The sequence below is a fragment of the Pieris napi genome, chromosome 21 (assembly GCF_905475465.1).
Source record: "Pieris napi chromosome 21, ilPieNapi1.2, whole genome shotgun sequence".
In the NCBI taxonomy this organism is placed as follows: Eukaryota; Metazoa; Arthropoda; class Insecta; order Lepidoptera; family Pieridae; genus Pieris; species Pieris napi.
In genome coordinates this window covers 7,589,768-7,617,074 of record NC_062254.1, presented here as the reverse complement: position 1 = coordinate 7,617,074, position 27,307 = coordinate 7,589,768, and the positions used below count along the sequence as shown (strand labels likewise).

The window sequence follows — 27,307 nt, the reverse complement described above, 5'->3', positions numbered from 1 at the left end:
GTCAATATTAAATTATTAAGGTTTTGCCTGTGATAACATATTTTATTTTTTATTTACTTGTATTTATTGTACTAAAACATGCATAAAATATATGATTTGTTGAATTTCAAAAGTATCCGTAAATAATGTTAAAACGAAAAAAGCATTTTACTGATGATATTAGACACTATACTGATGATCATCATTATAAGCTAAATAGACATTTATATACTTACTTTACCTAATATTTAGATATACGAATGGCGGTAAACTTGTGTAGAATATGCCTGGAGAGTGGAGCTACCATACCACTGTTTGTAAACACAAGTAATATTTTAACAAAACTTTCGTTTTGTGTAAATGAAACCGTAAGTTAACATAATTTTATAAATTTCTCATGCTCGTTTATTTCTTCTCAATATAATTTAATTTTAGATTACAGACATAGATGGATACCCTAAAAATATATGCTCTAATTGTAAAGATACATTATTTAAACTGTATAAGTTCATTACAAAATTCAAAGAAACACACATCATACTTAGGAATAAATTATTAGTTAAACAAGAAGAATTTAACTACAGTCTTGATAGTTGCATTGGCCAAATTGAAGTTGAAATCAAGAGTGAAAACTTTAAAAATGAAAGTAGTGATGATGAGCCCCTTTGTGGTTTCAGTGAGATAAAAAAAGAATCAGAGACTGAAAACAAATCTAAAGATAGAATTAGACTGAATAAAGTAGAACAATCATTTAAGAAAAATCTTACTCAAACTAATAACATAGCTTCATCTATACTAGAGGGTGAATTTGTTTGGAATGGTGACACATGGTGGTAATTTTTTTATTCTTATTAAAGACTTCTTACTCCCCTTATGCATTTAATAAACTTAATTAAACATTTTCTAGTTTAAAAACCACTAAAGTAACCACATCAAAAAAAAAGGAAACATCAAAACTAAAACAGAAACAAAAAAGAGTTGATATAAAACTACCGAAGGAAAAGGTTGAAAAAACAAAAGTACCTAAATTGTGTGATCTCTGTGGTGTTACATTTAAGAGCTTAGATAAATTAGCCATACATAAAAGGAATATTCACTTTAAGAAACCAATAAAATGTCCAGAATGTCCACAAATATTAGCTTCAAATTATTATTTAAATAGACACATACGAAGGTGTCATAAAAAAGAGGACAACTTTATATGTGCTACATGTGGAAGAGGTTTTACATTTAGAGGAGAAATGATGACCCACATTAAAAATGTGCACAATAAACATTTAAAACCAATAAAAACTTTTTCGTGTGATCTCTGTGATAAAGTATTTAAGTGTCAGAAATCTGTTACCATTCATATCAGATCTGCTCACACAGGTATAGTAGTTGTCAGAATTCATTCATTATGTATTTATAAATAGTCATGATTTTTTAATACAATGGAAGTATTTATTCTGTATCTTATAACAGCATTTAACATCTTTGATTTTTAGGAGTTGTACAAATTCATTAATATTTTGTGTTCTTATGTGTTCAATAAGTTGTAGAAAATGAATTGTTAAAATATTCATACAACATATAAACTATCTCAATGGCTTATGTTAAAAAACTGTAAATTTTTTATGAAGTAGCCAATAGCATTTTATTTTAAGAGTAATGGCTGGTGAACTTAGTTTTCACACCTAGACTTACATAGTTGTGCAAATATTGTAAGCATATAAAAGGAACACATAATAATGATTTTGAAATAAAAATATTTCAGGTCAACGGCCAGCAGTTTGTACTGTATGTGATAGTAGTTTTTTCCATGAAGATTACCTCAAAGAGCACATGCGTTTACATACAGGTGAAACTCCATTTAAGTGTCCTGTATGTGGGCGAGGGTATGCTCAACTCGGTAATATGAAAAGTCATCTTAGGGTACATAAAAAATCAGAAGTTAATCCAGGTTTACTTAGTAAAATGAGACCTAATTATTTAAAACTATTAAAACCATAATTATAAGGAAATAGGAGGGGATTTAACTAATCTCTTCCTGATGCATTAAGTTTTTAAAGAGATAATATCATAATTATATGTACATATTACATTTGCAAAATTGGTGCAATAAGATTTATTATTTAAATTGGTTAAAATAAATTATAAGACAAAGACAAATATTTTTAAAATGTTGGTTTGTATATTATGCAATGACAGTTATATATTGTGGGTGTTTTTCAATTAATCTTATAGGATAGATTATGTTAAAGAATTGGGTAACGATTTCACTTGGAGGTGTTCCAATCAAGGCTCCCCGTGACTACTGCATAATCAGTTTCATCAAATTCGGGCGACGTAATTCTAAATCCAACCCTAGAATTGTCCAAAAAGAAACATTTTTATTGTTTTTAAAAATAAAAGATTATATTTTGTTAAACATCTTTTTTTGATTCAAACTCGTTCTAAGAAATAATAAAAAAAATCCCTTGAGAGATTACAAACAAGTAACTATTTACTATAGTTCGAGTTTCTTTTTTCTCCATATGGCCCTGGCACGGTTTGTGCATTAGCCAGCGTCAAGTATAAGTATTATTCGCTGTTTTAATTATTTCCAGTTTATGAATAATAAAAAACGAAGGAAACTATCCGCGACATAACATAAATGATTTAAATCTCAAAGAAATATTGGTAGCGGAACAGAGAGAGATACTAAAGAAGTATATAATGGTAGGGGAGCCCAAGAGGGGATTTCGGGATTTACTAAAGCGCGGCAGATTAATATATAGGGGGATACCTTGTACCCGGTTAAGTACCTCCACAAAATATGAGGCCTATATATAAGGCCGCCCGTGAAGGAGACAGGATCAGATTAGTAAAAAAAAAATTGACCATCAGAAATTCCCGAGCGCGTCAGATTAAGGTAGGGTGAGTTAATTACATCCTAAAAAGTGTATATTCCACTAATCTGACAATTTGAGAGTGACGGAAAAAAAGGGGAGGGCAACAAAGTTGTAAAAAAAAACGTCATCTCGACATTCTCGAGCGTAGCTAATTTTTTTTTTATTTTGAAGGAAATAATTCAAGAATAATGAAAAATATATAATCTGACGATTTCCGCAAGCCGAAATAACAAAAATTCGTCGATAAAGTTAAATGCGTGCAGCTGCGTGATGCCTACATTTCCTTAAACCGATCGGAATCTACTAAACGGCGTTCTAAATATTTCCCTCAAAATTACATTTCCTGTGAATTTGAACCGATTCGGACCGATAGATTTTGAGAAATTTTGAAAAATTAAAAAAAAATTAATATATTTTTTTTAAAGTGGTTTCTTTATCGATCAACTTCAAAAACTAATCCGCCTTTGAGCTTGAAAAACCACGTCGATCGCCACCAAGCTGGTCAAAAGCGGTTGATTCGTTCGGGAGATATCGTGAACGAAAGAAACCCGGAAAAGTGTTTTTTCGGGATTTCTCCGAAATTTGTGGTTCGATCAATTAAAATTGCAAAATTACTTATGAGGATGATAAAACTGCGTCGAATTCCGCCAACCGCGTGAAAATTGATTGATCCATTCAAAAGTTCCACTTGATCCACTCAAGAGCTGGGAGAGCTCAAATGCATAGAAATGTTATTTCTTTGAACTCAGCGAGCTCAAAATATCAATTTTAAGCGCCCAGGAATGGAATTAGCGGGAAGTTGCAGGGATGGCCCTTTAGGTGAACCGTTTTTCTAAAAAAAATTTGTCAGATCAGGCGAATCCCTCTAGATAATCGTCAGATTATGAGACAGTACGTTTAGAACATAAAGATGAACCACATATATCTTAATCTGACGCGCTTGAGTATTTCAAAATTGCGATTTTTTTTTGCAAATTATGAAAATGGCCGTGGGTTTGCGTCCCATCGAAATCGTCAGATTAGTGAATGAGAGCTTTTTTTTGGTGCACTTAGAAAATCTGACGCGCTCGATAATTTTTATTTTTTTTTCATTTTCAACCCTTAAATACAACCACCCGCATCATGCAAACGATCAGATTAACATACGTACATTATTAAAAATACGTAGGGCATTGATGCTATCAATATCTGACGCGCTCGAGGATGTCTATGCAACAGTTTTTTTTTACATATTTAACAATCTATAGCCGCTTCCCCCACCGATGAAAAGGTATATATCACATAACATTTTTTTCTTCTTATTATCTAAGCTTTGCATCCCAATAGGTCTCTACGACGCTCGAGTAAATCCCCATTTAGCATCGTGGGCTCCCCTACCATAAGGAAGAATGGTCATATTTAGGACAAGAAAAGAAAACATGATTCAGGTCAGAATAGCTCTCATCACACTCACAGGCGGTACTAGTTACGATACCAAGTTTTAATTGGCATGTAGGTAAATACTTTTTTTTAGTAAATGAATTTTTTTAAGTAAAAAATAAAGATCTTTTGCAGAAAACGTAGCACACCTTTATGTGTGTCTATACCTGATTTAAAAATAGGATATTTTTTACTTAGATATTTTGTATATAATTGTTTGTTTTGTTTGTTATTCTAGAGAAACTAAATGTAGAATCCCAACCAAAATTGGCAACACTGTATTTTGATTTGGCTCGCAATTCGCATTTAGTCTAGGGATGTGACATTCTGCATACAAAATCGATTATTTGTTTAGCATGAAAAATCGATTATTCTTAAAAAAATTATAGATTTTTTCCTAATTTTTGAATTAATTTCAAAATAAACACCCTAAATATTTTATTTTTCATGTTTCTTTAATTAAAAATAAACAATAGAAATTATAAACACAAATTAACGTTTGAGAATAATCAAAATCGAAATTAACTTATTCTCGTTTTGATAGATTTTAGGTGAAATATGATAAATGCTGAGTGTATGCCTTTTCAGTAGCACATTGCAGTATTTTTGTTGTCTTTTTAATTGTATGTAGTCTTGTGCAGCTGAATAAATTTATTTTACTTTTAAATTATAGTGTTCCATTCAAACTTGAGTTTTTGTAAAATTAACTGGTTTCATCAACATCCTTTCGATGTTTTACAAAAAACATCAATGCATGGAGCCATGGAGTATATCAATACATCTTCAAAGAATCGGATTCAATGTATCGCATTGTAAACATCGTTGTATATCGAATATCCCTAATACTTCGAGGTCCGGGTTATAAAAGACCAGACATAATGTCGGGAGGTGGCAGATGAAAAATCGACTATGATTGATTTTCAATTATAAAATAATCGATTATGATTGATTTTCAATTATAAAAATAATCGATTATTAATCGATGATTTCAAATATAAAAATCGGGTAAAAAAATCGATTAGAATCGATTTTTTTTATAATCGATTATTTTTTCACATCCCTAATTTAGTCGGTAACTTGGTACTTTGGTAGTCGGTACATAACTATAAACTTGTTTATATTTTTCTTTTGTTAAAAACGTTATCGTTAACATTATCATAAATATTCAACTAGACAATTGAGAAAATAGTGCTTAAAAATGTTACGCACGAAAATACATATAGCATTGAGTGCTCTCGGTGCGTTTCTTGGTTTGTCGGCGTTTATATGTTTTTGCATCGTTTATGCAAACATTGAAGCTGGAATGTGGGCGTTATTGGCTTGTAAGTATTAGACATTTTCTTATCCTCGACAATATATATGTATAGACCTAATAATTTGTGTTAATCTCAACACCTTGCCTACTTGAAATTGTAAGAAAATTATTTGTATATTTAAGGCACAAATCACCTCATATTAAATTTACAAACTTTGTTTTGCTATTTTTCCAGGTCTCCATGCCTCATTGACTATGATGCTTCACTGCCACTATCTTAAAGACACCTTACATGTCAACTTTTCAAGAAAGGCTCTACAATATATTGGTGATTTTGGAATAGTTGGATTCATATCTGGGCTGGCACTTAGTCTGTTTTATTTATTTTTGGAAATTTATTACAAAGCAGGTATGTATATTATTTTATATATATTTGAAGTAGGTTCAAATCTCATAATAAGGAATTTAGCTTGTATATGTAATTATGATTGTCTTATTTCAGATATTCTTCCAATTAACACCAGCATTGTATTAAGATTAGTATGGTCTTTTATGATGATGAAATGGGGTTTGATTCTGTATGTGTTTACAAAGAAGTATCTCCGAACATATAATGATGATCAATTGTTCTCAGAAAATCCTAATATTGAAGAAACATAGACCTATAATAAGTATCCTATATATATATAGTAAATGAATCTTTAATCTAGATTCTAGACTATTATGACCGATGTAAAAAATATTAAGGTGTCTAGGGTAACTTCAAACATTAATCAATTTCAAATCTAGTCTCAAGATGTGGCCAAATTTTGTTTAATTTGAGAAGCATGACATTTTTATTGGAGAATCAAATAAGATCAACATTCTAATATATTGGTGTTTGGAGGCTTTAGACCCAAGAATAAAAGTACTTCGTCATACCTAACTATCTAGACTTGATTGATTTTAGAAATGTTTTGGAAGATGGCATAATTAAAACAATTGTCATTGTATTTTTTTAATGCATGTTCTACATATCTTTTTAGATTTCAGTAAAGATAGCATTCAGTTATTTATTAGACTAACTTGAAGCTTTAAATGTTACCAATATATGTATTATTTAATTGGATGTTAAGGCTAAATTATAAAAAAATTCAAAAAAATACACATTGAATTGATAACCTCTTTGGGTTGCTGACCCAATTGTTGCTTAATTGTTTTCTTTCATCTTATTACTTATTACATCTCAAAATGCTTGTAAAAGGTTCTGTAATTATGCATTTTAAATGGCAGAAATATCAATTCAGCTCTAGCCCAGATTCATAATTATAATCTTTGGCCCCCATTTGCTGTAAACCAATTTTAAAAATACAATATTTTTAATTAATGCTTGCGAATAATTTAAAACATTTTACATCATTTGTCCATACTGAAAAAATTTAAAGGGCAATGTGCCTTTTATTGAATGTTTTAAAATAATGAACATAGAATGTCAACACTACAAAAATATTCCTAACAAAGTAGAGTGATAAGGAACAAATTTAAAATATGTGTTAAAAATTAGTATTAGTTTAAAATTATAAATAGCCAAAAAAATCTCATGTTTTGGTAAACACAGTATTAAAAAGACCTAAGTAAGATGTTCTCACCATTATTGAGAATTTATGTAGTTTCTATTTTCAATATAAAATATTTATGAAAATTTCTCTAGTATATAAGCAAAAACTTGACTGACTTAACAGGTGGTGGTATTAATTTTATTCTTAAATGTTTAGCTACATTTTATTGCTAGGGTTTTGGTATTATGTAGTGTTTGCAGGGTAATGTTATTTACACATGAGGTTTTCATTTCCATTTGAAAAAAAATATATTTAAATGTGAATTGTAGGTAATAATAATTGTTTAATAAACTTTTTCAAAAAAATATTTTAGTTTTATTTTTATACCATGTCATGTTTTTACGCATATAATATATTATAGTAGGGGAAGGTCGGGACCCTTCGTACGGTTTTCACATTTTCTTTTTTTCTTTTTCCATGAATCAATTTCCTGATAGCTTAAATTTATAGTCTAACTATCTGAGATTCATATTAAAAAATGACAAATGATTTCATCTGATGTTTCAACCATAATTATGATTTAAACTAAATCTGGAATACGTACGAATCTGCCCCATCAACGGGGCACCTTCGTACAGTGTTGGGGGTACTTTCGTACGCTGTGGGGTAGTTGCGAACGTGCGATTAAAACGACGCATATAAATCAAAATTCATTTATTAGTAATGAAATTAAACACAAAAATAAAGATTTAACTTCTATTAAACAAAAATAAAATACTTTTCTTATAGTGAACAAAAATTACATAGCTTTTCTTATGTAAAACAAAATTTAATTAGTTAGGTTAGATAGGAAGATACCTAATCTTAAATTTAAAATCACATTTTTTAATCTTTGGTGCGGATTAGCACTTCTTATTTTCGGGTGTGGCAGTATAAATTCGTGGTTTTCCTGGCCGTCGTCTTCATTTTGTTTGTTTTATTACTTCTTACTCCGGAAAGGGTCGAAACGCTTCTGGTGTCAAAACTGACTTCGAAGGAACTACTATTTGATGGATTGGTAAATTATTTAAAGCATCTGGTTCACAAGCATCAAAATCAACCTTATTAAAGATAATAAAAATAGGTATTAATATATATTTACATCGACGATAGCAATGATAGCAACACAGGATAAATTTAATGCAAATATTAGCAATTAGCACACTAACACAATCTTTCCTACCAGAGAGTTTAGTCAAGATGCCTTAACAGTCGTGTATGTAGCAAGCCGAAAACTTAATTTTTATGAAAATGTCAGTTCGTGTCGACAAAATATTTTCATACAAATTTAGTTACCTATACAATTCGTTCAAATGTGCCCCATCTTGTGCTGTCCGAAAGTACCCCACTAACTGAATAACAACAAAATATAACTTATTTTAATATTAATAGGAAAACGTCATAAATTAAGTATTGGAGACGTAGGGTAAACTTCCAGTCATTGGACGCTACCAGTCATTGGACAGAACACAATAAAATCTTTAAAATTAAGGTTGCTCTACAAATTGCAACATTGGAATTAATTTCTTTCTAAACTCTGCTTTTTGACAATACTCAATAGTTCAAAACATTTTTAATAGAATTTTGTAGTTAATTTTTGTTTACTTTTGTTGGCGTCCTAGCAGTCGGCGGTGTTTCTAGAGAACAATAAAGAATTCGGTAAGTTTATCAACAAAGTTTTTAGCAGTTAATTTTCTTTTCGTGAGTCCCATATGCTTAGCCGTTTACACAGTAAAGCATTATCGTATTTACCAAAGAATTTATAGGAATTGGTGACCTTAAAACATAATTTTTAGGTTATAATGTACTGTCCAACGATTAAATTTTTTTAATGTTAAAATCTAATTATAAACAGGTCCAATAACTGTGTTTTTGAAATTGAAATAAATTTAAGCTATTATAGACTCTCCTACCTTGCTTTTTAAGCAAAAACAACAATTTTTTTGCTTATAGACATTTGCTACTAGTCTTTGGACAGGGTGTCCAACGACTCATATTAATGTGTCCAATAACTTGATGGCTGCAGGTAATCTTGGATAGCGGTGTTGAGAAGATAAAAAAATGCCTAAGGGGAAAAAGAAAGACTATGATCCTAATACTTTAAATCTAGCACTTAATGAAATAAGAGAAACTGGTAAAATTCGAGAAATAGCGCGAAAATACAATATTCCCAAGTCTACCTTACATTTCAAACTCAAAAACCCAACCCATAGAACATCATTTGGTCCACCTCCCGTTCTGACTGAAGAAGAGGAGCGTACTTTAGAGGTTTGGATAAAGGAAGTTATGAAGAAGGGATTCCCTTTAAAAACTGATGACTTAAAACAAAGTGTTTTCAAGTTTTTAACCGAAAATCCACGACCCAATAAGTTTATAAATAATTATCCTGGAGATGGATGGGTAAGAGGATTTTTAAGACGACATCCAGCCATCGTATTCCGTACCAGTGAAGGCGTAACACAATCTAGTGCATGTGTTTCGGCACTAGCATTACAAAAGTCAATAAAACCAGATACTCTCATTAATGGGTTTCGTTGTTGTGGTTTAGTACCATTCGATCCTAACGCAGTAGACTATTCGAAGTGCCTCGGTGGAATAAACAATAATAATTCAGGTAGTACAGATGTTCTGTCTGTTCAGCAACAACCTGAAACAAATTCTTCAAATGTTATTACTTTGGCGAAATTTAAAGAATTGGTTGGACCTTCTATTATGTCAAAATTGTATGCTTATGATAATAACCCTGTAGATGACGAAAACGTGAATATTTTGTACCGTCTCTACTCAGTATTTGACGTTTACTGCTCTCAGTCATCATCCGCACAAAATAATTTAACCAGCCGTGCAGAAAATATACCTTTGGAGAATATAGATTCGCCTTTGACCATTCAGCCCATTGAAGAAATAGAAATGAATAACGAAAGTCGATGTGATAAAGATATGACACAGAAGCAAATATTTGGTGCACCTGGAAATAACGAAGTAAATGTCTTACAGTGTATATTTTCTAAGAATGATGATTTGAATGAAGATCTTCTTATATCCGATGTTTTTCCTGAAACTTCAGAAAACATGACTCCAGCCAAACAAATTATTAATTCTAATAATATTTCTGTAAGCTCAGGACAAGTGAATGTTCACCAACTAGAAACTAGTCCTGCTTTTAAAGTTGTTTCAAACAGCCTTTTGGGAAATTTTTTGACTTTGCCAAAAACACCCGAAAGGAAAGGTAAAAGAAACACCGTGAGAATGCCATTTGCAATAACGTCTGCCAAATATAGAGCAATGTTTAAAGAACAAATGTCAAAAAAAGAATTAGAAACAAAAGCAAAGGAGGAAAAAAAGAAGAAAAAGGAAGAAACTAAACTACAAAAAGAAAAGAAAAAGATAGAGAAAACAAAAAGGAATGTTAACAAAAACTCTCAAGCTGTTTCAACAAATGCGTGCAAGGTATGCTGTAAGTCGACTAAGACATCAAATCGGGTGTTATGTGATATGTGTTTGGCGATATTCCACGTAAAATGTATACCATCTAAGCATCAACAGCACGTCCCCGAAGATTTAAGAATTGATCTTTTTATATGCCATGTTTGCTATAAAGAAGATAATAATGACGACACTCTTGATCTCAGCTCTGAAAGGAATAGCGAAGATAGTGGTGATGATGCACAAAAATTATATGATATGATTGTCGAACATAAGAAAAAAAAATATTATTAAGTCTGCTTGAGAAGGTATTGTTTTATTTTGAAGTAAATTTTATAATTTCATTTTATTTTATGTTTAAAGCTTTAAATACACATATAGAAGTATACCTAAGATTTGGTAAGACTGAATAACATAGTTTTGTTACCAAATGTGATTAAAAAATTAATTCTAAGATATAAAAATGTATGTTCTAATTGATTATTTTCTAATAAATGTAATTTCACTCAGTTTATACTTTATTTATTTCCTTTAAGAACAGATATCATTGACTATTTTGGTATTTAAAAAGTTTATTACAGTGCTGTCCATTAACTAGTTGATGCTGTCCAACATTAAAAATTCTGTCCAATGACTATATATTTTGTAACTTTTTTTTTAACAGGATTTTTTTCGCGTGTTTGATCTTAAATGCTGTTTTTAAGAATGTATTACACAAAGTTACTTATTAAACTAATAAAATAACAATAATATTACCAGGGATTTTTGTAAATGTGTTCATAAACAATTTAAAGCCTTGAAATGCTCGTTAATTGTCCAATGACTGGAAGTTTACCCTATCTTAAGTATATTTTGCTAGTTACTGATAGAATATTCTACACGAAAACTTATTTTATCTACGGTAACAAGAGACAAAAACATTGATCAAAAAATTACTTACCGAGCGCGAAAAAACGTCCATGCCTGTAACTTCACTCTCATCGGTGCGAATTTCGCGAAACTTCGTTGATGTATAGTTGTTACCTCGACTCATGCACACATACAAAAACAAGACTGTACTTTGTTTCATTCAGGTTTTATTTTGACTGTATGAATGTGCCCCGCGTACGAAGGGTAACGATCTTCCTATATATGTACTTATTTTCAGTAGAGTTTATAGTCTTTGGTAATGGAAGGTAACCCTGACAGGGGTATCTTTTACTTTCCCAAGTAAGGTTCTTTCTAAGGTTCCCAAAATCTATCAATTGTAATGCTTACAAGGAATAAACGTGTTTTTTTTATTTTTACACGTTTTTAGAAATATTTATACAACCTATGTACCTACCTACAACTTATTTTCTGATGTTTGTGCTTCGGGTTGTACTACTTACACCACAATCTCATAGTTAGGGAGGCGAGGTAGCTAAATGGCGTAATTCAACGGCGCCGTCGAGACCTATCATGAAATGAAATGAAATGAAATAGTTTATTCTTGCAAGTAGGACTATATAAATCACTTTTACAATGTCATCCTAAACTAGATGAAGTCGACATTTCCTAACTGACTGCCCTGAGAAGAAATGTCGAAACAAACTCGGGGGTCTTAGTCTCTTTTATAGTCCAGATAATACAATAATAAATTAATAAATTGGTGTAAACAAATGCAGAGTATTTACTGGACTGGTCTTTGGAAGAAAGAACCAGATCGATCTGAGCAAGCCTGTGCCAGCAGACGGCTAGCATGCCCCGAATAGCTCATGCAGCTCAACCATTTTTAAGGGAGCTGCACAACCCGGTACACAACAATACCGCCAGTGGCACCATAAAAATATGTGGGGCAACAACTCACTCAGATCGCCAGCCCAAAATAACTATAGACTAAAATGTATCAAATTATAAATCAAGCAAAAGAGTTTATGATATACCCGCATAATGTTTACACTTACAATGGATACAAAATGTATTTTTAAGGTGTACCTTAAAGCAAGGAAAAAATAATGAAATTGAAAAATATAATCGAAATATAATCATTATTCACTTGGCATGTCAAAGTGTAAAATATTGTATGCAAAAGCACAAAACATGTCAGTATTGTAGAAAAAGAAAAAATGAATATGCACTAAGCACAAAACATGTCAGTAATATAGAAAAAAAAAAAAAATGTAAAAAAATGAATATGCACTAAGCACAAACATGTCAATAGAATAAAATAAAATGCATATGCAAAAGCACAAGACATGTCAGATTGTAAATATGTACAACATGCAAAAAAAAAAAAAAAAGAAGTGAAAGACAGCTTACAAAAACACAAGCGATAGCTGTATAAGCGAGCAGCTCAATCCCAGGCGTTTCTATCATTTAAATAATCGGATATCCTGTAATATCCTTTAGTTAATAATTTTGATTTAATAAAAAATTTAAATTTCTTAAGGGGAAGTTTACGAACATCCATAGGAAGTTTATTGTAAAAGCGTATACATTGACCCATGAACGAGTTGCTTATTCTATGAAGGCGAGTAGCATGAACTGTTAAATTATTTTTGTTCCTAGTATTTCGGGAGTGAAGATCAGACAATTTGACAAAATCCGGTTCGTTTTTGTAAACATAAAGTAAATTTTCAAAAATATATTGTGAAGTTACAGTCAGAATGTTTATCTCTTTGAATTTCTCTCGGAGAGAAACTCTAGGACCTAACTTATATATAGCGCGGACAGCCCTTTTTTGTAATAAGAAGATTGTATTAATATCCGCACAGTTTCCCCAAAGGAGAATGCCGTACGTCATCAAGCTATGAAAATAACTGAAATAAACAATTCTGGCAGTATCCACATCAGTAATTTGTCTAATTTTCCTTACAGCATAAGCAGCTGAACTGAGCCTTCCAGACAATTTGTTAATGTGTGGGCCCCACTGTAGTTTGGCGTCAACAGTAATGCCAAGAAAAACAGTTGACTCAACAGGGTCCAACTCTACTCCATTCAGTTGTACATTGGTGCTTAACTGCCTCACATTAGGCGTAGAAAATTTTATTAATTTAGTTTTACTTGAGTTCAAAAGCAGATTATTAACATTAAACCAATGGACAACCTTAGATAGTGCCAAATTAACTTGGTCAAAATTTTCAAGTTGACGCTTAACTTTAAAAACAAGCGAAGTGTCATCCGCAAATAATAGGATTTTGTGATCATCCCTTACACAAAAAGGTAAATCATTGATATAGATAAGGAATAAGAAAGGACCTAGAATTGAACCCTGCGGAACACCCATAGTTACCACAGATCCTTTTGATTTTTTGCCATTAATATCTACACTTTGTATTCTATTGTCTAAATATGAACTGAGAAGTCTAAGAGCCTTATTTCTAATGCCATAGTGGTGTAGTTTCTTGATAAGTGTGTCATGGCAAACACAGTCAAAAGCTTTGGACAAGTCACAGAATATGCCTAAAGCATCCTGTGAATTCTCCCAAGCCTCGAATACATTTTTGAGTAGTTCCACACCTGCATCAGCAGTAGACCGACCCTTAGTAAATCCAAATTGTTTGGAGTGAAAAAGATTCTGTCTGTTAAAATGCTTTAGCATTTGCTTTAAAATTATTTTCTCAAAAATTTTGCTCAGTGTAGGCAAAATTGAGATAGGGCGAAAATTCGTAGGATCGGTTGTACTACCAGATTTGAAGAGTGGAATCACCTTGCTTAACTTCATTAAGTCCGGAAACACACCAGATGCGACACAAGAGTTGAACACAATTGCCAGAAATGGGGAAATACATTCAATTATTGAGGATATTATTTGAACTGACAACCCCCAAAGATCGGTGGACTTTTTTACTTCCAAATCTTTAAATGCATCTAGAATGTCCTTAGCACTAACAACTGTAAATTCAAAACTTGTCCCACATTCTGCGACACAGTCTTTAAGTATGTTGTATGCGGAGCCGGAAGATGACAACAAAGTTTGAGTTGTTAATACAGGAATATTAGTGAAAAAAGATTCAAACTCGGTTGCCACCTCCAAATCCGCCCTAACATCTATATCATTAATTTTAAGATGAAAATCATTATTCTTGACTGTGGTTCTTCCTATTTCAGAATTAATAATATTCCAAGTAGTTTTAATTTTGTTTGCAGAAGATCGTATTTTGTTTTTAATGTGTAAAGATTTTGCGGCAGCACAGGCTCTCTTAAAAGTCTTAGAGTAATTTTTAACATACTCCCTAAACCTTTCACTATGATCATGGTTCCTTTCATTATATAATTCAAATAATCTTATTCTGCTTTTAAAAATACCTGGTGTTGCCCAGTCACTAAACAAAACTCGATCACTAACAGAAACTGATCTAGATGTAAAAACCTTCTTAAACTGAGAATTAATCATGTTAAATAATGAAGAGTAAGCTTGGTCAGGGTTATTGTGATAAGGCAAACCAGGCAGTTTTTCATTTAAATTATTTTTAAAAAGTTCTAAACGATAACTGGTTACTGGAACAAAATTAACATTTTTTCGATTTGCTTTAACAATGTCTTTAGTAAATGAAACCAACTGGCCACAGTGATCTGAATCTAACAGATTAATAATTGAGTAGAAAGTTGGCTTCACATTTGTAAAAACATTGTCAATACAAGTGGCACTGGTGGCAGTTATTCTAGTTGGCTCAAGGAAAATATTATATAAATTATATGATTTCAATAAGATTAAAAATCTATTAACAATACTAGATTTATCTAATAAGTTAATATTAAAGTCTCCACAGACGGCAACTGTTTTATTAGTATTAGATATTTTTATTAATACATCTTCTAGGATTTTTTCAAAAGTATCGTATAAAGTACTAGGGGGCCTGTATACACTCAATACAATGAACTGCTCAAGCTCAATACATGCTATCTCAGCAACTCGCTCAACAGACAGGCTCACTATGTCGGTACGTTCTTTAAATTTAAGATTATCAAAATCGAAAGATAAAATAATTTCGAAAAGAAAAGCTCGTATGGTAAAAACCATTTCAGCGGTGGGTTTGGCGTGTACGTGTTTGTGGGGGTAGGCTTATAAAGTAGTCAAAAATGCAAAAAAAAAAAAAATTACTCGAGCGCGTCAGATTTTCGAAAGGGGTGTTAAGTAGGCCCCAAGGAAGCTCCCTTTATAAAAACTGACGATTTTTGAAAATGCAAAACAATAAAGTTTTTTTGAAATACTCGAGCGCGTCAGATTTTCATAGGGGAGGTTTATCTCGGTATCCTGAAAGGATATTTTCTTAATCTGACAAAAATGTTGGTGGGTTCTCTTAATCTGACCGAAAAAGGTTTTTTTGGTTTTTTTGGTTTCTTTTTTCTTCTTTCCCCACCATCAATGTTGCGAAATAAAGGAAAAATACTGGTAGGACGGCATATTTCCGCGAAGCGCTCAGTCCGTCCAAAAAACAATTTGAGGATCAACAGGCTATTGAATACTATACATACATGAAACTGTACATGTTAATAATACTTTTGTATACAGATACGTCTAACTTTTTCCGAGTCCACGAAATATGTCGAGAAGCTTTAGAAAAAAAAAATGAGATATAATAAAAGTCACATAATTTAATCATCGTTATTTCATATCAATTTATTTAACACCCCCCGTTTTCGAGATATACTCAAAAAACCGGGAGTTTGAGTTTTTATGATGCTTTAAGTCAAAAAGTTTTAACTTTGGACAAAAATGTAAAAAGACCTTTTTTGTGTAAAATAAAATTACCTTTTTTGTTTGTTTAAACTTTTTTTTGTAAAATGTATTGTTCGCGACTTATATGCCCCAACGCGTTTTTTCGGAAGACGAAATGGCTCCTCCACACTTCCGGTCATGCGGAAACCGGCAGATTTTGTATTTTAAGTAAGTTTTAGATTATATTAACAGTACAACAAAACTTCAATTTCATATGTTAAGCAAGTTAAGGATACTATAATTTAATTAAAATTAAACAAATTCTGAATACAATTAAATTCCTTATGAAATAACAAGCAGTAGTGTAGAGTTAAATCGTATAATCATTTACAAACACGATTGAAAAGGTGTTCGGTTTATTATGTTCTTACGTAGATATAATATAAGTATATATCGGAAAATTATTAAGAGAGGTAAATAAGCTCACTAATACCTCACTTCATGCTTCAACTACTTCTAGCTTAGTTTAAGCTGTCTCATGGCTTGCTCGAGCTTGAGTTTTTGAAGGCTGAAAAGACAGCAGGACACGGCTATAATTGCTGTATGAATTGAGAATTCCAGTTGCTCATAGATTGCGCGGGAGAGTGCACGCCGGCATGCGTTCTTAGGAGGCGCGGGAAAATGAAATTTACGATTTAGTGCGATTGTTTTAATAATAATATTTATTGTGATGTATGAGTACAATTAATGGTACAAAGTTTGGTGTTGATATAATAAGTAGTGGTAAGTTATGCTTTCGTTTAATTTTGAGATATAATTTTTTTGTATTGTTTTCCTTATGCAGATACATTTATGTACTATGTATATTATTTATATAATGTATAAAATAATTTATTTAAAATATATTATTATATTACATTCTAGTCTTATAAACAAAAAATCCCACGTACTTTTACAAATAGTTTAAATACATTTAATATCGTGCGAAGACCTAAGTTTGTAATATTCGCAAAGGTACGAACTTAATGCTTTTTATTTTTTCTGGTTGATACTTTTAATATTAGAAAATATATAAATTAAGTCATTTGAATAATATTTTAGTTATGAAGGCGTTACATCACTTTAATAGCAGATATTTTGATACATAATGAATTGCTCTTTAAAATCTCTTCTCTTCTCTCTTAAATTTTTTCAAAACCTTTTAAAATGAAATATAAACTTTCTTCAATCATTGAAACGCCTTTTTACTACGCGGAACCATTGCTTCCTTTTCATCTACGAATAGATTATCGCTGATTGCAGAAATAACTTAATAAAATTATGCGATGTTTTCTATGATTCGATCAATTTCGCAAGCAAAACCTATTAGATACGTTATACACGTTCCGTTCCGTTCCAACAGAGAATTTAATGACAGCACGATCGTTTGTTATTCGCCTAAGACGGTCTCTCGGAAGTGGAAATTCGTAAATCATTTTCGTGAATTGCATTTAAAATTCCGGAAAAACTATTTCCGTCTTTAGACTGAAAATAGCTCATGAGTCTAAAATCTCGCTGATTTAATATAGGTACATAAATATATACATACTGAATTCCATACATTCTCGACGCCTGATGCTCCACAAGCGAGCGCTTATTAAAAAAAAACTGTTCCCGGGAAATGACCTCTTTGAAGTCACCTGGGAGTGGAGGTATTTCCGGACTATGGAGGCGCATATGTTCCCATTGGCCATTTCCTTTTTGGGGAATTATTGAAATTGCGTTTGCTACTTTTAAAGGCCGGTAACATACCAGAGGTGTCCATGGGCGGCGCTCACCATTTTATATAGCGTGTGTGTGTAAGAAAATTTTCGGCGAAGCTGGGCAGACAGTAAAAACTTAATACAATTACAGTTTACAGCTATAACATAACAGTACATTGTAATTGAAAAGAGTATTTAACAAATCAATATTTAGAGAACCGTGATATATATATAAGTTAATAATTAGAAGCGTAAACAAAATGTAAGCAATTATCGCTCACTTGAAGCTCAAATGAGCCCTTTAGTTTTTCCACACTCATACATTGAAATACAACATTCTTATTTCCTATAATGTCCAAATAGGTCGACTGTACTTGTGTTGAAGTGTGTTAGATTTATGAACCCTTAGAAAAGCCTAGTTAGTGTTTTATAGTGTCGCAACCTTACCCCCGATCTTATGTTAGTTATAAGCTCATATTTTATACGATTAAACTTAATTGTTACCCAGATTCAATCAAAGTGTTAATTTAACATATTATATCTGAACACATCCATACAACAACCGCAACCGAACTTATCTCGTTTTAATAATAAATATGCATTAATCTGCTGCAAAAGTACACAGTTTAAACCAGTCGCCTTATGTTTATCTATTTTCTCCGCATAAGTTGCGTCCATAGATAAATAAATAGCCTTAATTTTCTATTGCCAAGGAATGCCCTTTTTCTTACACAAGCCTGAAGCCAGTATAAGAACCAACAATATAAGTGTTGTTTGATGATTTGATATTTTAAAAGAGTACCGAGAGTTTTTTACGCCTACGCCTTTTTCTCTCGGCCTACACCCTCTGTCTTCTTTGCCGATGAGTAGGGATGCCTACAAATTCAAATTTAATGACGTGGAATAAGTGATACATGTATCTTATGTTCCATAATAAACATATTTTTTTTATTTTTTTTTATTGGAGGTCCTCTCATCTCATTTGGGGTCGTTTGTGTTCATCTTCCATCGCGTCCAGTCTCAAAATATAGATTTAAACTAGGTACTTCATATTACTAAAATTCTATTTCTAATACTACAAAAATTAAAAAAAAAAGTACTACAGTTTCAATTCAAAAACTAAAGAATAATTAAACCAATAGTTTTAAATGAACGAAAACGAGTTGTATAATCTGTGGAACGTATACATCGCATAAATGGGTTCTATCGTTAAACAGCTTTAGGATATAAAAGTACCGATATAATCCTCGTAACAACAACCTAGCAATTACAGTAAGTAGAAAATATAATGATTGTTCTCTTAGATTAGCAGTTGGTAGTGAATCCGCTAAGCGCGTTGCCCTTCCGTTTACTTCAAATACAAATTGGTGTCCATTACGTTTAACTCGCGGGCGCGAACATTCAGCCATTTTCTCAAGCCTATTTATAATTGCACAGAGCATTTTAATTATATGTATAATAAAACTGGCGGAGTCATGTGCATTTCCGTTTGCATAATACTTAACTAATAAATAATCTAATGTATTTTATGTTGATTCTCAGCTTTTTATGTTGTTTTGATATGCAGATGTTAATCTGGGTAAGTGGGAAAGGGATGTAAAATATGCGAAATTCTTTGGTAATCTTTTATAGTAACATGCAAAACTTTTACGTGTGTTGGTACGTGATTAATCTCCACTGTAGGCAATTATAACTAACCAATATAGTCTAAATTGTTACTAAGGTATTTCCTTACCTACATATTTCATTTACCTGCTTGTGTTACGACGGAAATGAATTGTGCATAAATTAAAAACATAAAAACTTAAATGTCAGAAATATCTAGTTAGAAAGGAAAATAGATTCGATTAAACTACACATATACAAAATAAAGAAACACACGCAATCAGTCAAATCAATAAAGGGCACAATTGAGCTTAAATTGGCACCAGCAAAACTGATAATCAGAGGGCCCATACAATCGCAGAGCACTGAAAAAATAAAAAATATTAATAATAAAAATAAAATCATATTTCAACTAATCAAGTCATATGTAAAACGCGTCCTGTAAACGATATGAGGAGATTTTCTTTATTAGAGAAATAATCTCACTGTATTGGAGCAATATAATATTTTTTTAAACGCGATAAAAAACCGCATACTTAACGAGTAAGTTTTTATGATTTTTTATTATCCCACAACCTCAAAATTAGAAATGCCATAAGAAAAGTGTACGTCTGTTTTACAGCATTTTAATGCAAGTAAGTGAATCAGCCCGAGACAATTTTATTTCCCCGTTAATCACGAAAGCGATATTTACTTTACACAATGTTCGTTTTTTAAGTATTATAATGATAAAACTAATGTATTAAAACATAGTAAAAAATGGTCGTACTAATACTAATATTTAATGTTACGCATGCCTTCTTTCGGCTCTACTATAGATCTCGCATATCCACTTGCTAAAGATCCGGCGGTCCATTGTATACCAATCATTGTGTTACGAAAGAAGTGATATATAGGATCGTGTTAAACAAACTGTGACATCTTTAAGAGACACAAGGATTGCGAAGTATTACAACTTGTTTTCGAAAGAAAAAGTCTTGTGCGTTTTATTCAATATTTTACTGTTTTTGTTTTATATTAACAATGAATTAAAAAATACATGATGCAACGGGCGGCCTTATCGCTACTAAGCGATCCCTTGTAGGCAACCAAGAGAATTAAAGAGAACAGTAAAATATACAGTTATAGAACTAATCGGAAATTAAGAAAGTAATTACATACTTATATGTCATTAACTTATCAAGTGTCAAACACAATCTTTTAGATATCTATAATTATTAATCTACATGAGAAATATAGTGGATTTTTTCGTTTTATAAATAATAATCATGTTATTTATACCTAATAATAATAATTTATTTGCAAGAACAAAAATGTTATGGTGGTACAATCTGTTCGCATATTCGCCACACATAATGACGTGCAAAATTGTCTTAAAACGTAGAATAGAAGATACATTTACGTTATGAGTCATATCATTTGAATCAATTCTTGTATTATTTTATCACTATATCATAAATAAAATAAATTATTACGTTATAAAATTAATATAATTTTTCACGCAAATTATTATCATTAATTACTGTTGAACGACGTTTCCTATATTTTTGCAAAGGTTGGACCTGCATTTATCGATATTTGCAAATTCTCGTCGAAACCTAATATCAAAATATGATTAGTACTAATTTCGAAATGACATTGAAAACCGTCATGTTTGTCACAAAACTCCTCCAAAACGGTTTGATCTATTTATCAATGTGTTTATGTATAATTTGGTCTGAGAATCGTAAATATTCTAAGTCTAAGGATAAGGTAAGGATTTATTTCTACCACTAACCCCATTTAATTACTGTAAAAATCTTTATATGGCACAACAACGTTTGCGAGGCCAGCTAGATATTTGTCGCACGTAAGATAAAGAACATTTTAAAATTCATCTGAAACTAAGGGTAAATTATTTGAGGCTTAAAATGAATAAGGCAACTTTGAGGCTATTTAAATAAGTAGTTCAACTCTATTTATTCAATTACGTACATGACAATAGCTCAGTTAAGTAACACGTAAAACGTATTGACAATATTAGTGTTTTTACTGACACGTTGCGTTCACTTTTAGTGTGTCGAATAACATACAAAGAAAATGGATGTGTTACAATCTTTCTTGTTTGAAGGTCATTTACTGTATTAGTTACAGCTTCGAAACAAATGTTACATACTGAATTTAAATGAGGTTCGGTTAAGTGAACTTAGATTTGGTAAATATGCATTCGTTGTAAGTAACAATATTTGGTAATATTTGTTTGTACCTTTGTTTTGTGACAAGCGGTAAACGGCGAATATGTAGATCAAAACGTTGGTCGGAGGATATCATAGTTGTAGTGAGCAATCAATGTATGGTAGTGTCGATAAAGATGAACGGCATAAGCTGGAGTAGTGGTTTTAACCCTACACTAAAGATCCAACTAAACATTAAACGTTATTTAATTGAATTTAATTTTGTATATATTTTTTGTGTTGTTTAAAAATTATTTTATTTTTATAAGGTTGGAAATTAATAAACAAATTGGCTTGGTGCTCAATTATTACAATTAAACAGCACTTCTCATACCGCGTATACTAATTTATCATCCCACATTTATTATAATAGATCAGAAACTTACTAGCTTTTCTTTAGTACCCAGTACATTACGACTAAACCGCGTGGTCCTTCGAAACGGATTTGAATTTGGTCTGATTGAACATAAACAGATTAAATAAAATTTCTTTATTTATTACGTTTTATAGCAATATAATGGCTTTTAAAACTATATTTGACGTAGACATTTTATTCCAGTTTAATATTATAAATTAGATTAGGTGTTCCGTAACCTGAGCTAACATACTAAAAGTAATGCCGTGACTAAACCAGCAAAATTTGGTAAATAGTCTTGCTAAACGTAGTTACAAAATATACACATGTATGAAATGTGTACGAAACATCAATTGAACTTCTGAATGCATTCTGAATGGATTTTTCATTCTACACGCAATGAAGGGTAAATACGATTTTGACATATGGAGCTAAGTCTCGATTGTGAATTATAGGGTAATACACTCAATCATGCACAATCATAATCTCACCTATCTGTTCTGTGGTTCTGGCTTTAATAAATTTTTAAGTGTGCCCGCAGTACCGACGCAGTGAAGTCAATTTAAAAACCAAATCAATACAAAGTCAAGCGAAATTTATTAAACTTTCTATACGTAAATCTCCAATGTCTTACGTGTTTCGCGAATTCCAAGATTAGCATGCCAAATGTGGTTTATATAATTTTATTTGTTACTTTTCGCTTTCCTCTACTTTATTTAATATGCGACTTTCATTATATACAGGGTAACGATTCCTCTTATATTATAGCTATATAAAATTGAAATCTGTTGTAAGAATAAAATAAACTGTTGTCTCCTTCTAGTTCATTAAATATTCAATTATAATTGATAATTGACCTAAAATAACTATCCAACATGCAACCAAATTAAATTCGTGTTAATTATTCTTGTAATCATAATCATCGCACGATATATTTTTGCTACAGGAAGCAATTTCAATTAATAATATTTGAAATATAACTTTTGTTTTTCTTAAAAAGGAAATAAAGTGCATTGTCGTGGTCGGGCGCGCACTTTCCTATTACGTCACATGTAACATTAATCTTATTAAATCAAAGTAACTTTTCCGTTAGTAATGACAAGTAACATTATTACGTGACATTAAAATTATCCCTTAAGTCTGTGTAAAGTTCAAAGCTATTAAAACTTTTTCTATATACGTAGTATAGTCTGTGACAGTTATTAAGAAACATTACATTCGATTACAAGGCAGTTAAGGTTCTGTTTATGTCATTTTGTTTATTTAATTTATTTCGTAATCTTACAACTAACATAAATTATATATGATAAAAAAACAATTGCACTAAAGATATAGCCAAAGATGGAATACAAGAAAACGTTCCAACATTTACGAATGGGAAAATTAATAAATAATGTTAAGTTATTAATGTTGTTCATATTTTCTTAGGTAACAGGCTAAAACTAGTGTCATTACTTAGTTATAGTGTTATAGCATTTTTGGGATCGAAGGAATCATTATCATGTATATTTTTGGTGTGCCTATAATATTTTCTATCAACAAATCTTTCTATTGGAGTCTTAACTATAATAAATAAAATAATTACTCGTTTGTTTGCAAAGAAAGTGATACATTCAAATTAAAACAATCAGCCATATAAAATAGGCATGCAAACGTCACATTAATTATCATAATGTCATAATAAAACAGTTAAGATATTTATAATTGTTGTCAAAACTTATGGTCTAAAACACTCCTATATTATATAGGCATCTTGCCTTTAAAAATCTATATACCTCCCCTTTGAAAGCTGTACACGGCAGTGATCTATAACTTCTGGGAAGGTGATTAAATAGTTTGATAGCCATGGTGTAACAACGTTTTAGATACATCGTGGTACAACATGCAGGCACCCACAGCCGTGTTGAATCCCATTTCTTTAAATATTTGAATAATTTTGGATCCTAACTGGTTTATATTATATATCCAAGTTTAAATATCCTAACTAGGAAATATACCGAGTTCGTAAAAAAAATGGTCTTCAGCTTCCAACACCCATAATGGCCTATTCACTTTTTATTTGATTATAAATAATAAACTAAAGTACATTTATATATATAAACACATGTAAATAATTAATTAATTATATGTGTCTATATATGTATTTTAATTATTTTATTATTGCCATATAATTTTTTTTAATCTCATCAACATCTCCCAAAATTTCTAATTAATAGAGAGCGTGCTTGAGGGAGTGTAATGTCTAACTATATACATAAATAAGTATACGAGTATAATCAAAGGAACTACTTATAACTAGACACATAACATTTATTAAATGTCAACAACATTTTATAAAACAGCGTGTCTTATCTCAAAGCTTTGCGTGTTATTTTTTACAGCTGTCATTTCCATATCTAATACCTTATGAATATTAAAGGTTCGACAAACAGATAAAAAGCTAATATTGCGTGTCGATTATTCTTTGATTTGTGTCAGTTGAAGGAAACGCGGCACGATCTTAGATGCACATGCAATTTTACTTGTTATTTTAATTGACGTTTAGTGAGTAGTTGTTCCAGAGATAGTGTCTAGCTTATTGGTCTTCAAATCCTGGCTGGGGCCGCCATATTGGGATATTTAAATATTTTTAATTGTTGTACTAAGTTAGATAAGTCGGTGTATATTCTTTTATATAACACATAGTATATCATGTTTAGTGATACCACCTATAGACAATCACATTGCCAGAGGGCTCGCAACTGCGTTTCCGGACTTATAAGAATTGGTACGCTCTTTTCTTGAAGGACCCTAAGTCGAATTGATTCGGAAATTCAGTAAGCAGCTGGTTTCACATACTGGTGGTGCTCAGTTGTTGTTGAACGTCTCAAGGTGATACGTGTGGAATTTCGTATTCTGCCGTCGAGGCACGACGACCCGTAAAACGTTGGTACTGCGCCTGATCTCGTGATTTTTGTCGTGTCTCTCATTAATTAGTTGTAGAAGACCAAGTAATCTACAATTTAATCTACACGGCTGCTGATAAAAACAATGAAATGAAACAAATATTTGAAAGATGCCACAAGAAATAAACGCTACAATTATCCACATAGCCTTTAACATAAAAACAGAATTTATTGCAAACATAAAACCCAGTAACCAGCCACGTATAAAAACCATAAAATTTACGATTACTAATTTGATACAAATTGCGCGAAATCTTTTACTTCTTGTTGGCATTACGACCGCGAAAGAGCAAATCAGAGTTAAATTATAACAGTAGATTGGCATAAAGTACAGTAGATACCATTATTTTGAGCTTTAGCCTCCACTGGTATTTTTGGCCATCAACCTATATCGGTATTATTAATAACGGACTTCCAAAGGTTTCCAGGTTCTTAAGCCTATGATCGACAGGCGAGTAAGACCGTGGTTTTAAATACCGACGAACCTGGTTCGCGGCTCGTTGGTGCTGATCGATTAGCAAGCAAAACAGTCGCAAACATGTCTTGTTCTCTTTCCGACACGCGGTTTTGCATGGCGAGCCGAGTAAAAAATATAGCACGACGACGAGCCGCGAGCCAGGCTCGGCGGTATTTAAAACCGTGGTGTTGCAATGATACACCGGCGAGCTTTACCGACGAGCCATAAAACCGCGTCCGTCGATCAGGCCCTTTAACGTACATCCCACTAACGCAACAGGGCTACCGGGTTGTCTACGGTGTTGTATTATAAACTTAGTTATCATTGTATTAGTTATTACAATAAAAATAAATAAACTAAAGTGAAAATGGATGGGGCACATAAAAGAGAAAGAGAAAAGTGGAGCAATAAAGTACTTAACTGGTGCCCAAGGTACAATAAACAAAAAAGTGGAAGACAATTTCGAAGGTGGATAGATCATATTAAGGTAACAGCCGGTACATGGCAGAGAGTGCCACAGTGCAGAGAGGAATGGCGGGAATTGGAGGAAGCCTTTGCCAAAAAAGGGCACATATTTTGCCCTTGTGAATTTATGTGATGCGATAGACATTTATATGTCTATCTCATCTAAAAGAATGAGATAGACACATAAATGTGTTTAAATGTATCCGAATTAAAAGGCTTTTATTGTTATCATTGTATCAAAGATACATTTTACATTTATACTTGTAAAGTTAAAACACTTAAGTACATGCTTTATTTTTTACAGTCTACTAAAACTTCCTTCCATTTCATTCCACAGTAAGTCTACTGTAATAACAGCAAGTACTATTTGAATGTACCAAGTTATATTGTGAGACTAAACTAACGGTCTTTGCCCGAGTTGCGTGGAATGCGTCAATATTGAGAGCTTTGCGACCGTTTACCATTGGAATCTTGGTAACGCATTACGGTGTGGAGTTTTTTTTTATAAATTCTATGTAAACATTTTAAATTGAATGGCGTTAATGGAACAACTAAAACCTGCTTACATTCTGTTTACTCTTGATTTTTAAAATTCGAATATGGCGTAATTGCTACAACTGCCAAATTGTCTATGATACGACATTTAGCCGTTATAAAAAACTTAATCTGTGTTAATGGCAACATAATTTTTTACTCTTTACTTTATGACTTCTAGCTATTCCAAATTCGTGTTCTGTAACAGGATTTCGACGATTTAGGTTGGAGGCTTCTAGTTGTAATATACCACTTTCTAGGAATTTAAACATTTATTACATACTAAAAAAAAGTCTAAATTGTTCGAATTCTATTTATGTTGTTGAGTAGAGTTAAAAGTAATATATAAACTTTATGTTAAATTTAGTCCAATTATAGTGAAAGCAGATCATAGCACACTTACATATTTAAATTTAATAATACTATTAAAGTAACAATATTATAACCGGAAGAAGTTACAAGCCTCAAAAATTTATTTTAAATGATGATAATAAATTAAATTACATGTGCGGAAATTGGCTGATGTGACCTCTATTCAACTTGAATAAAAAATCAGAACGCAGCCGCACCTACATGTCATCAAAACCTGCATGCAGATCTGTAACAAAGTATATTAAGCTATCCAATAAACATACTTACAAGAAAGTAATAAAAATACCAATGGCGCTATGAGTGTCAATCTCGACCTCAGATTTATGTATCTGTTCTGTTCTTAATTAATTTTCTTTATAGAGTATAGACAAGCCTTGGCGTGACACACGTCGTGGATCCAAAACGTGCGAGTTTCTGAGCTTCACCGTATCAGCAAATATTATTTGCGGACATGAAAAATCGTTCCA

At 31.7% G+C, this 27,307-nt stretch overlaps 2 protein-coding genes across 3 annotated transcripts in view; both read left to right on the top strand.

The window, feature by feature from the left end:
* Window positions 1-167: 167 nt before the first annotated feature.
* LOC125060251 (zinc finger protein 28-like) lies at window positions 168-2,386 on the top strand. Of its 2 annotated transcripts, none has more exons than XM_047665052.1 (4): window positions 168-347; window positions 415-809; window positions 887-1,350; window positions 1,736-2,386. In XM_047665052.1, exons 1-4 carry the CDS (start codon window positions 240-242, stop codon window positions 1,969-1,971), a joined length of 1,203 nt encoding a protein of 400 aa, XP_047521008.1. In that variant the 5' UTR covers window positions 168-239; the 3' UTR covers window positions 1,972-2,386. The 2 variants fall into 2 exon arrangements, with proteins under 2 accessions (XP_047521008.1, XP_047521007.1); XM_047665051.1 differs by having other exon boundaries at window positions 415-812.
* Window positions 2,387-16,769: 14,383 nt separating this feature from the next.
* Window positions 16,770-27,307, top strand: part of LOC125060255 — a 44,216-nt gene continuing 33,678 nt past the window's right edge. The window contains exon 1 of the mRNA XM_047665056.1: window positions 16,770-16,935. Coding sequence (XP_047521012.1) covers window positions 16,887-16,935 — 49 coding nt within the window. The 5' untranslated portion in view covers window positions 16,770-16,886. The remainder of the gene's footprint in view (window positions 16,936-27,307) is intronic.

Coding starts and splice junctions, on each gene's coding strand:
- LOC125060251 (XM_047665051.1), top strand. CDS start 240: ATGGCGGTAAACTTGTGTAGAATATGCCTGGAGAGTGGAGCTACCATA. Junction 348..414: donor CGTTTTGTGTAAATGAAACC/GTAAGTTAACAT, acceptor ATTTAATTTTAG/ATTACAGACATAGATGGATA. Junction 813..886: donor TGGAATGGTGACACATGGTG/GTAATTTTTTTA, acceptor AACATTTTCTAG/TTTAAAAACCACTAAAGTAA.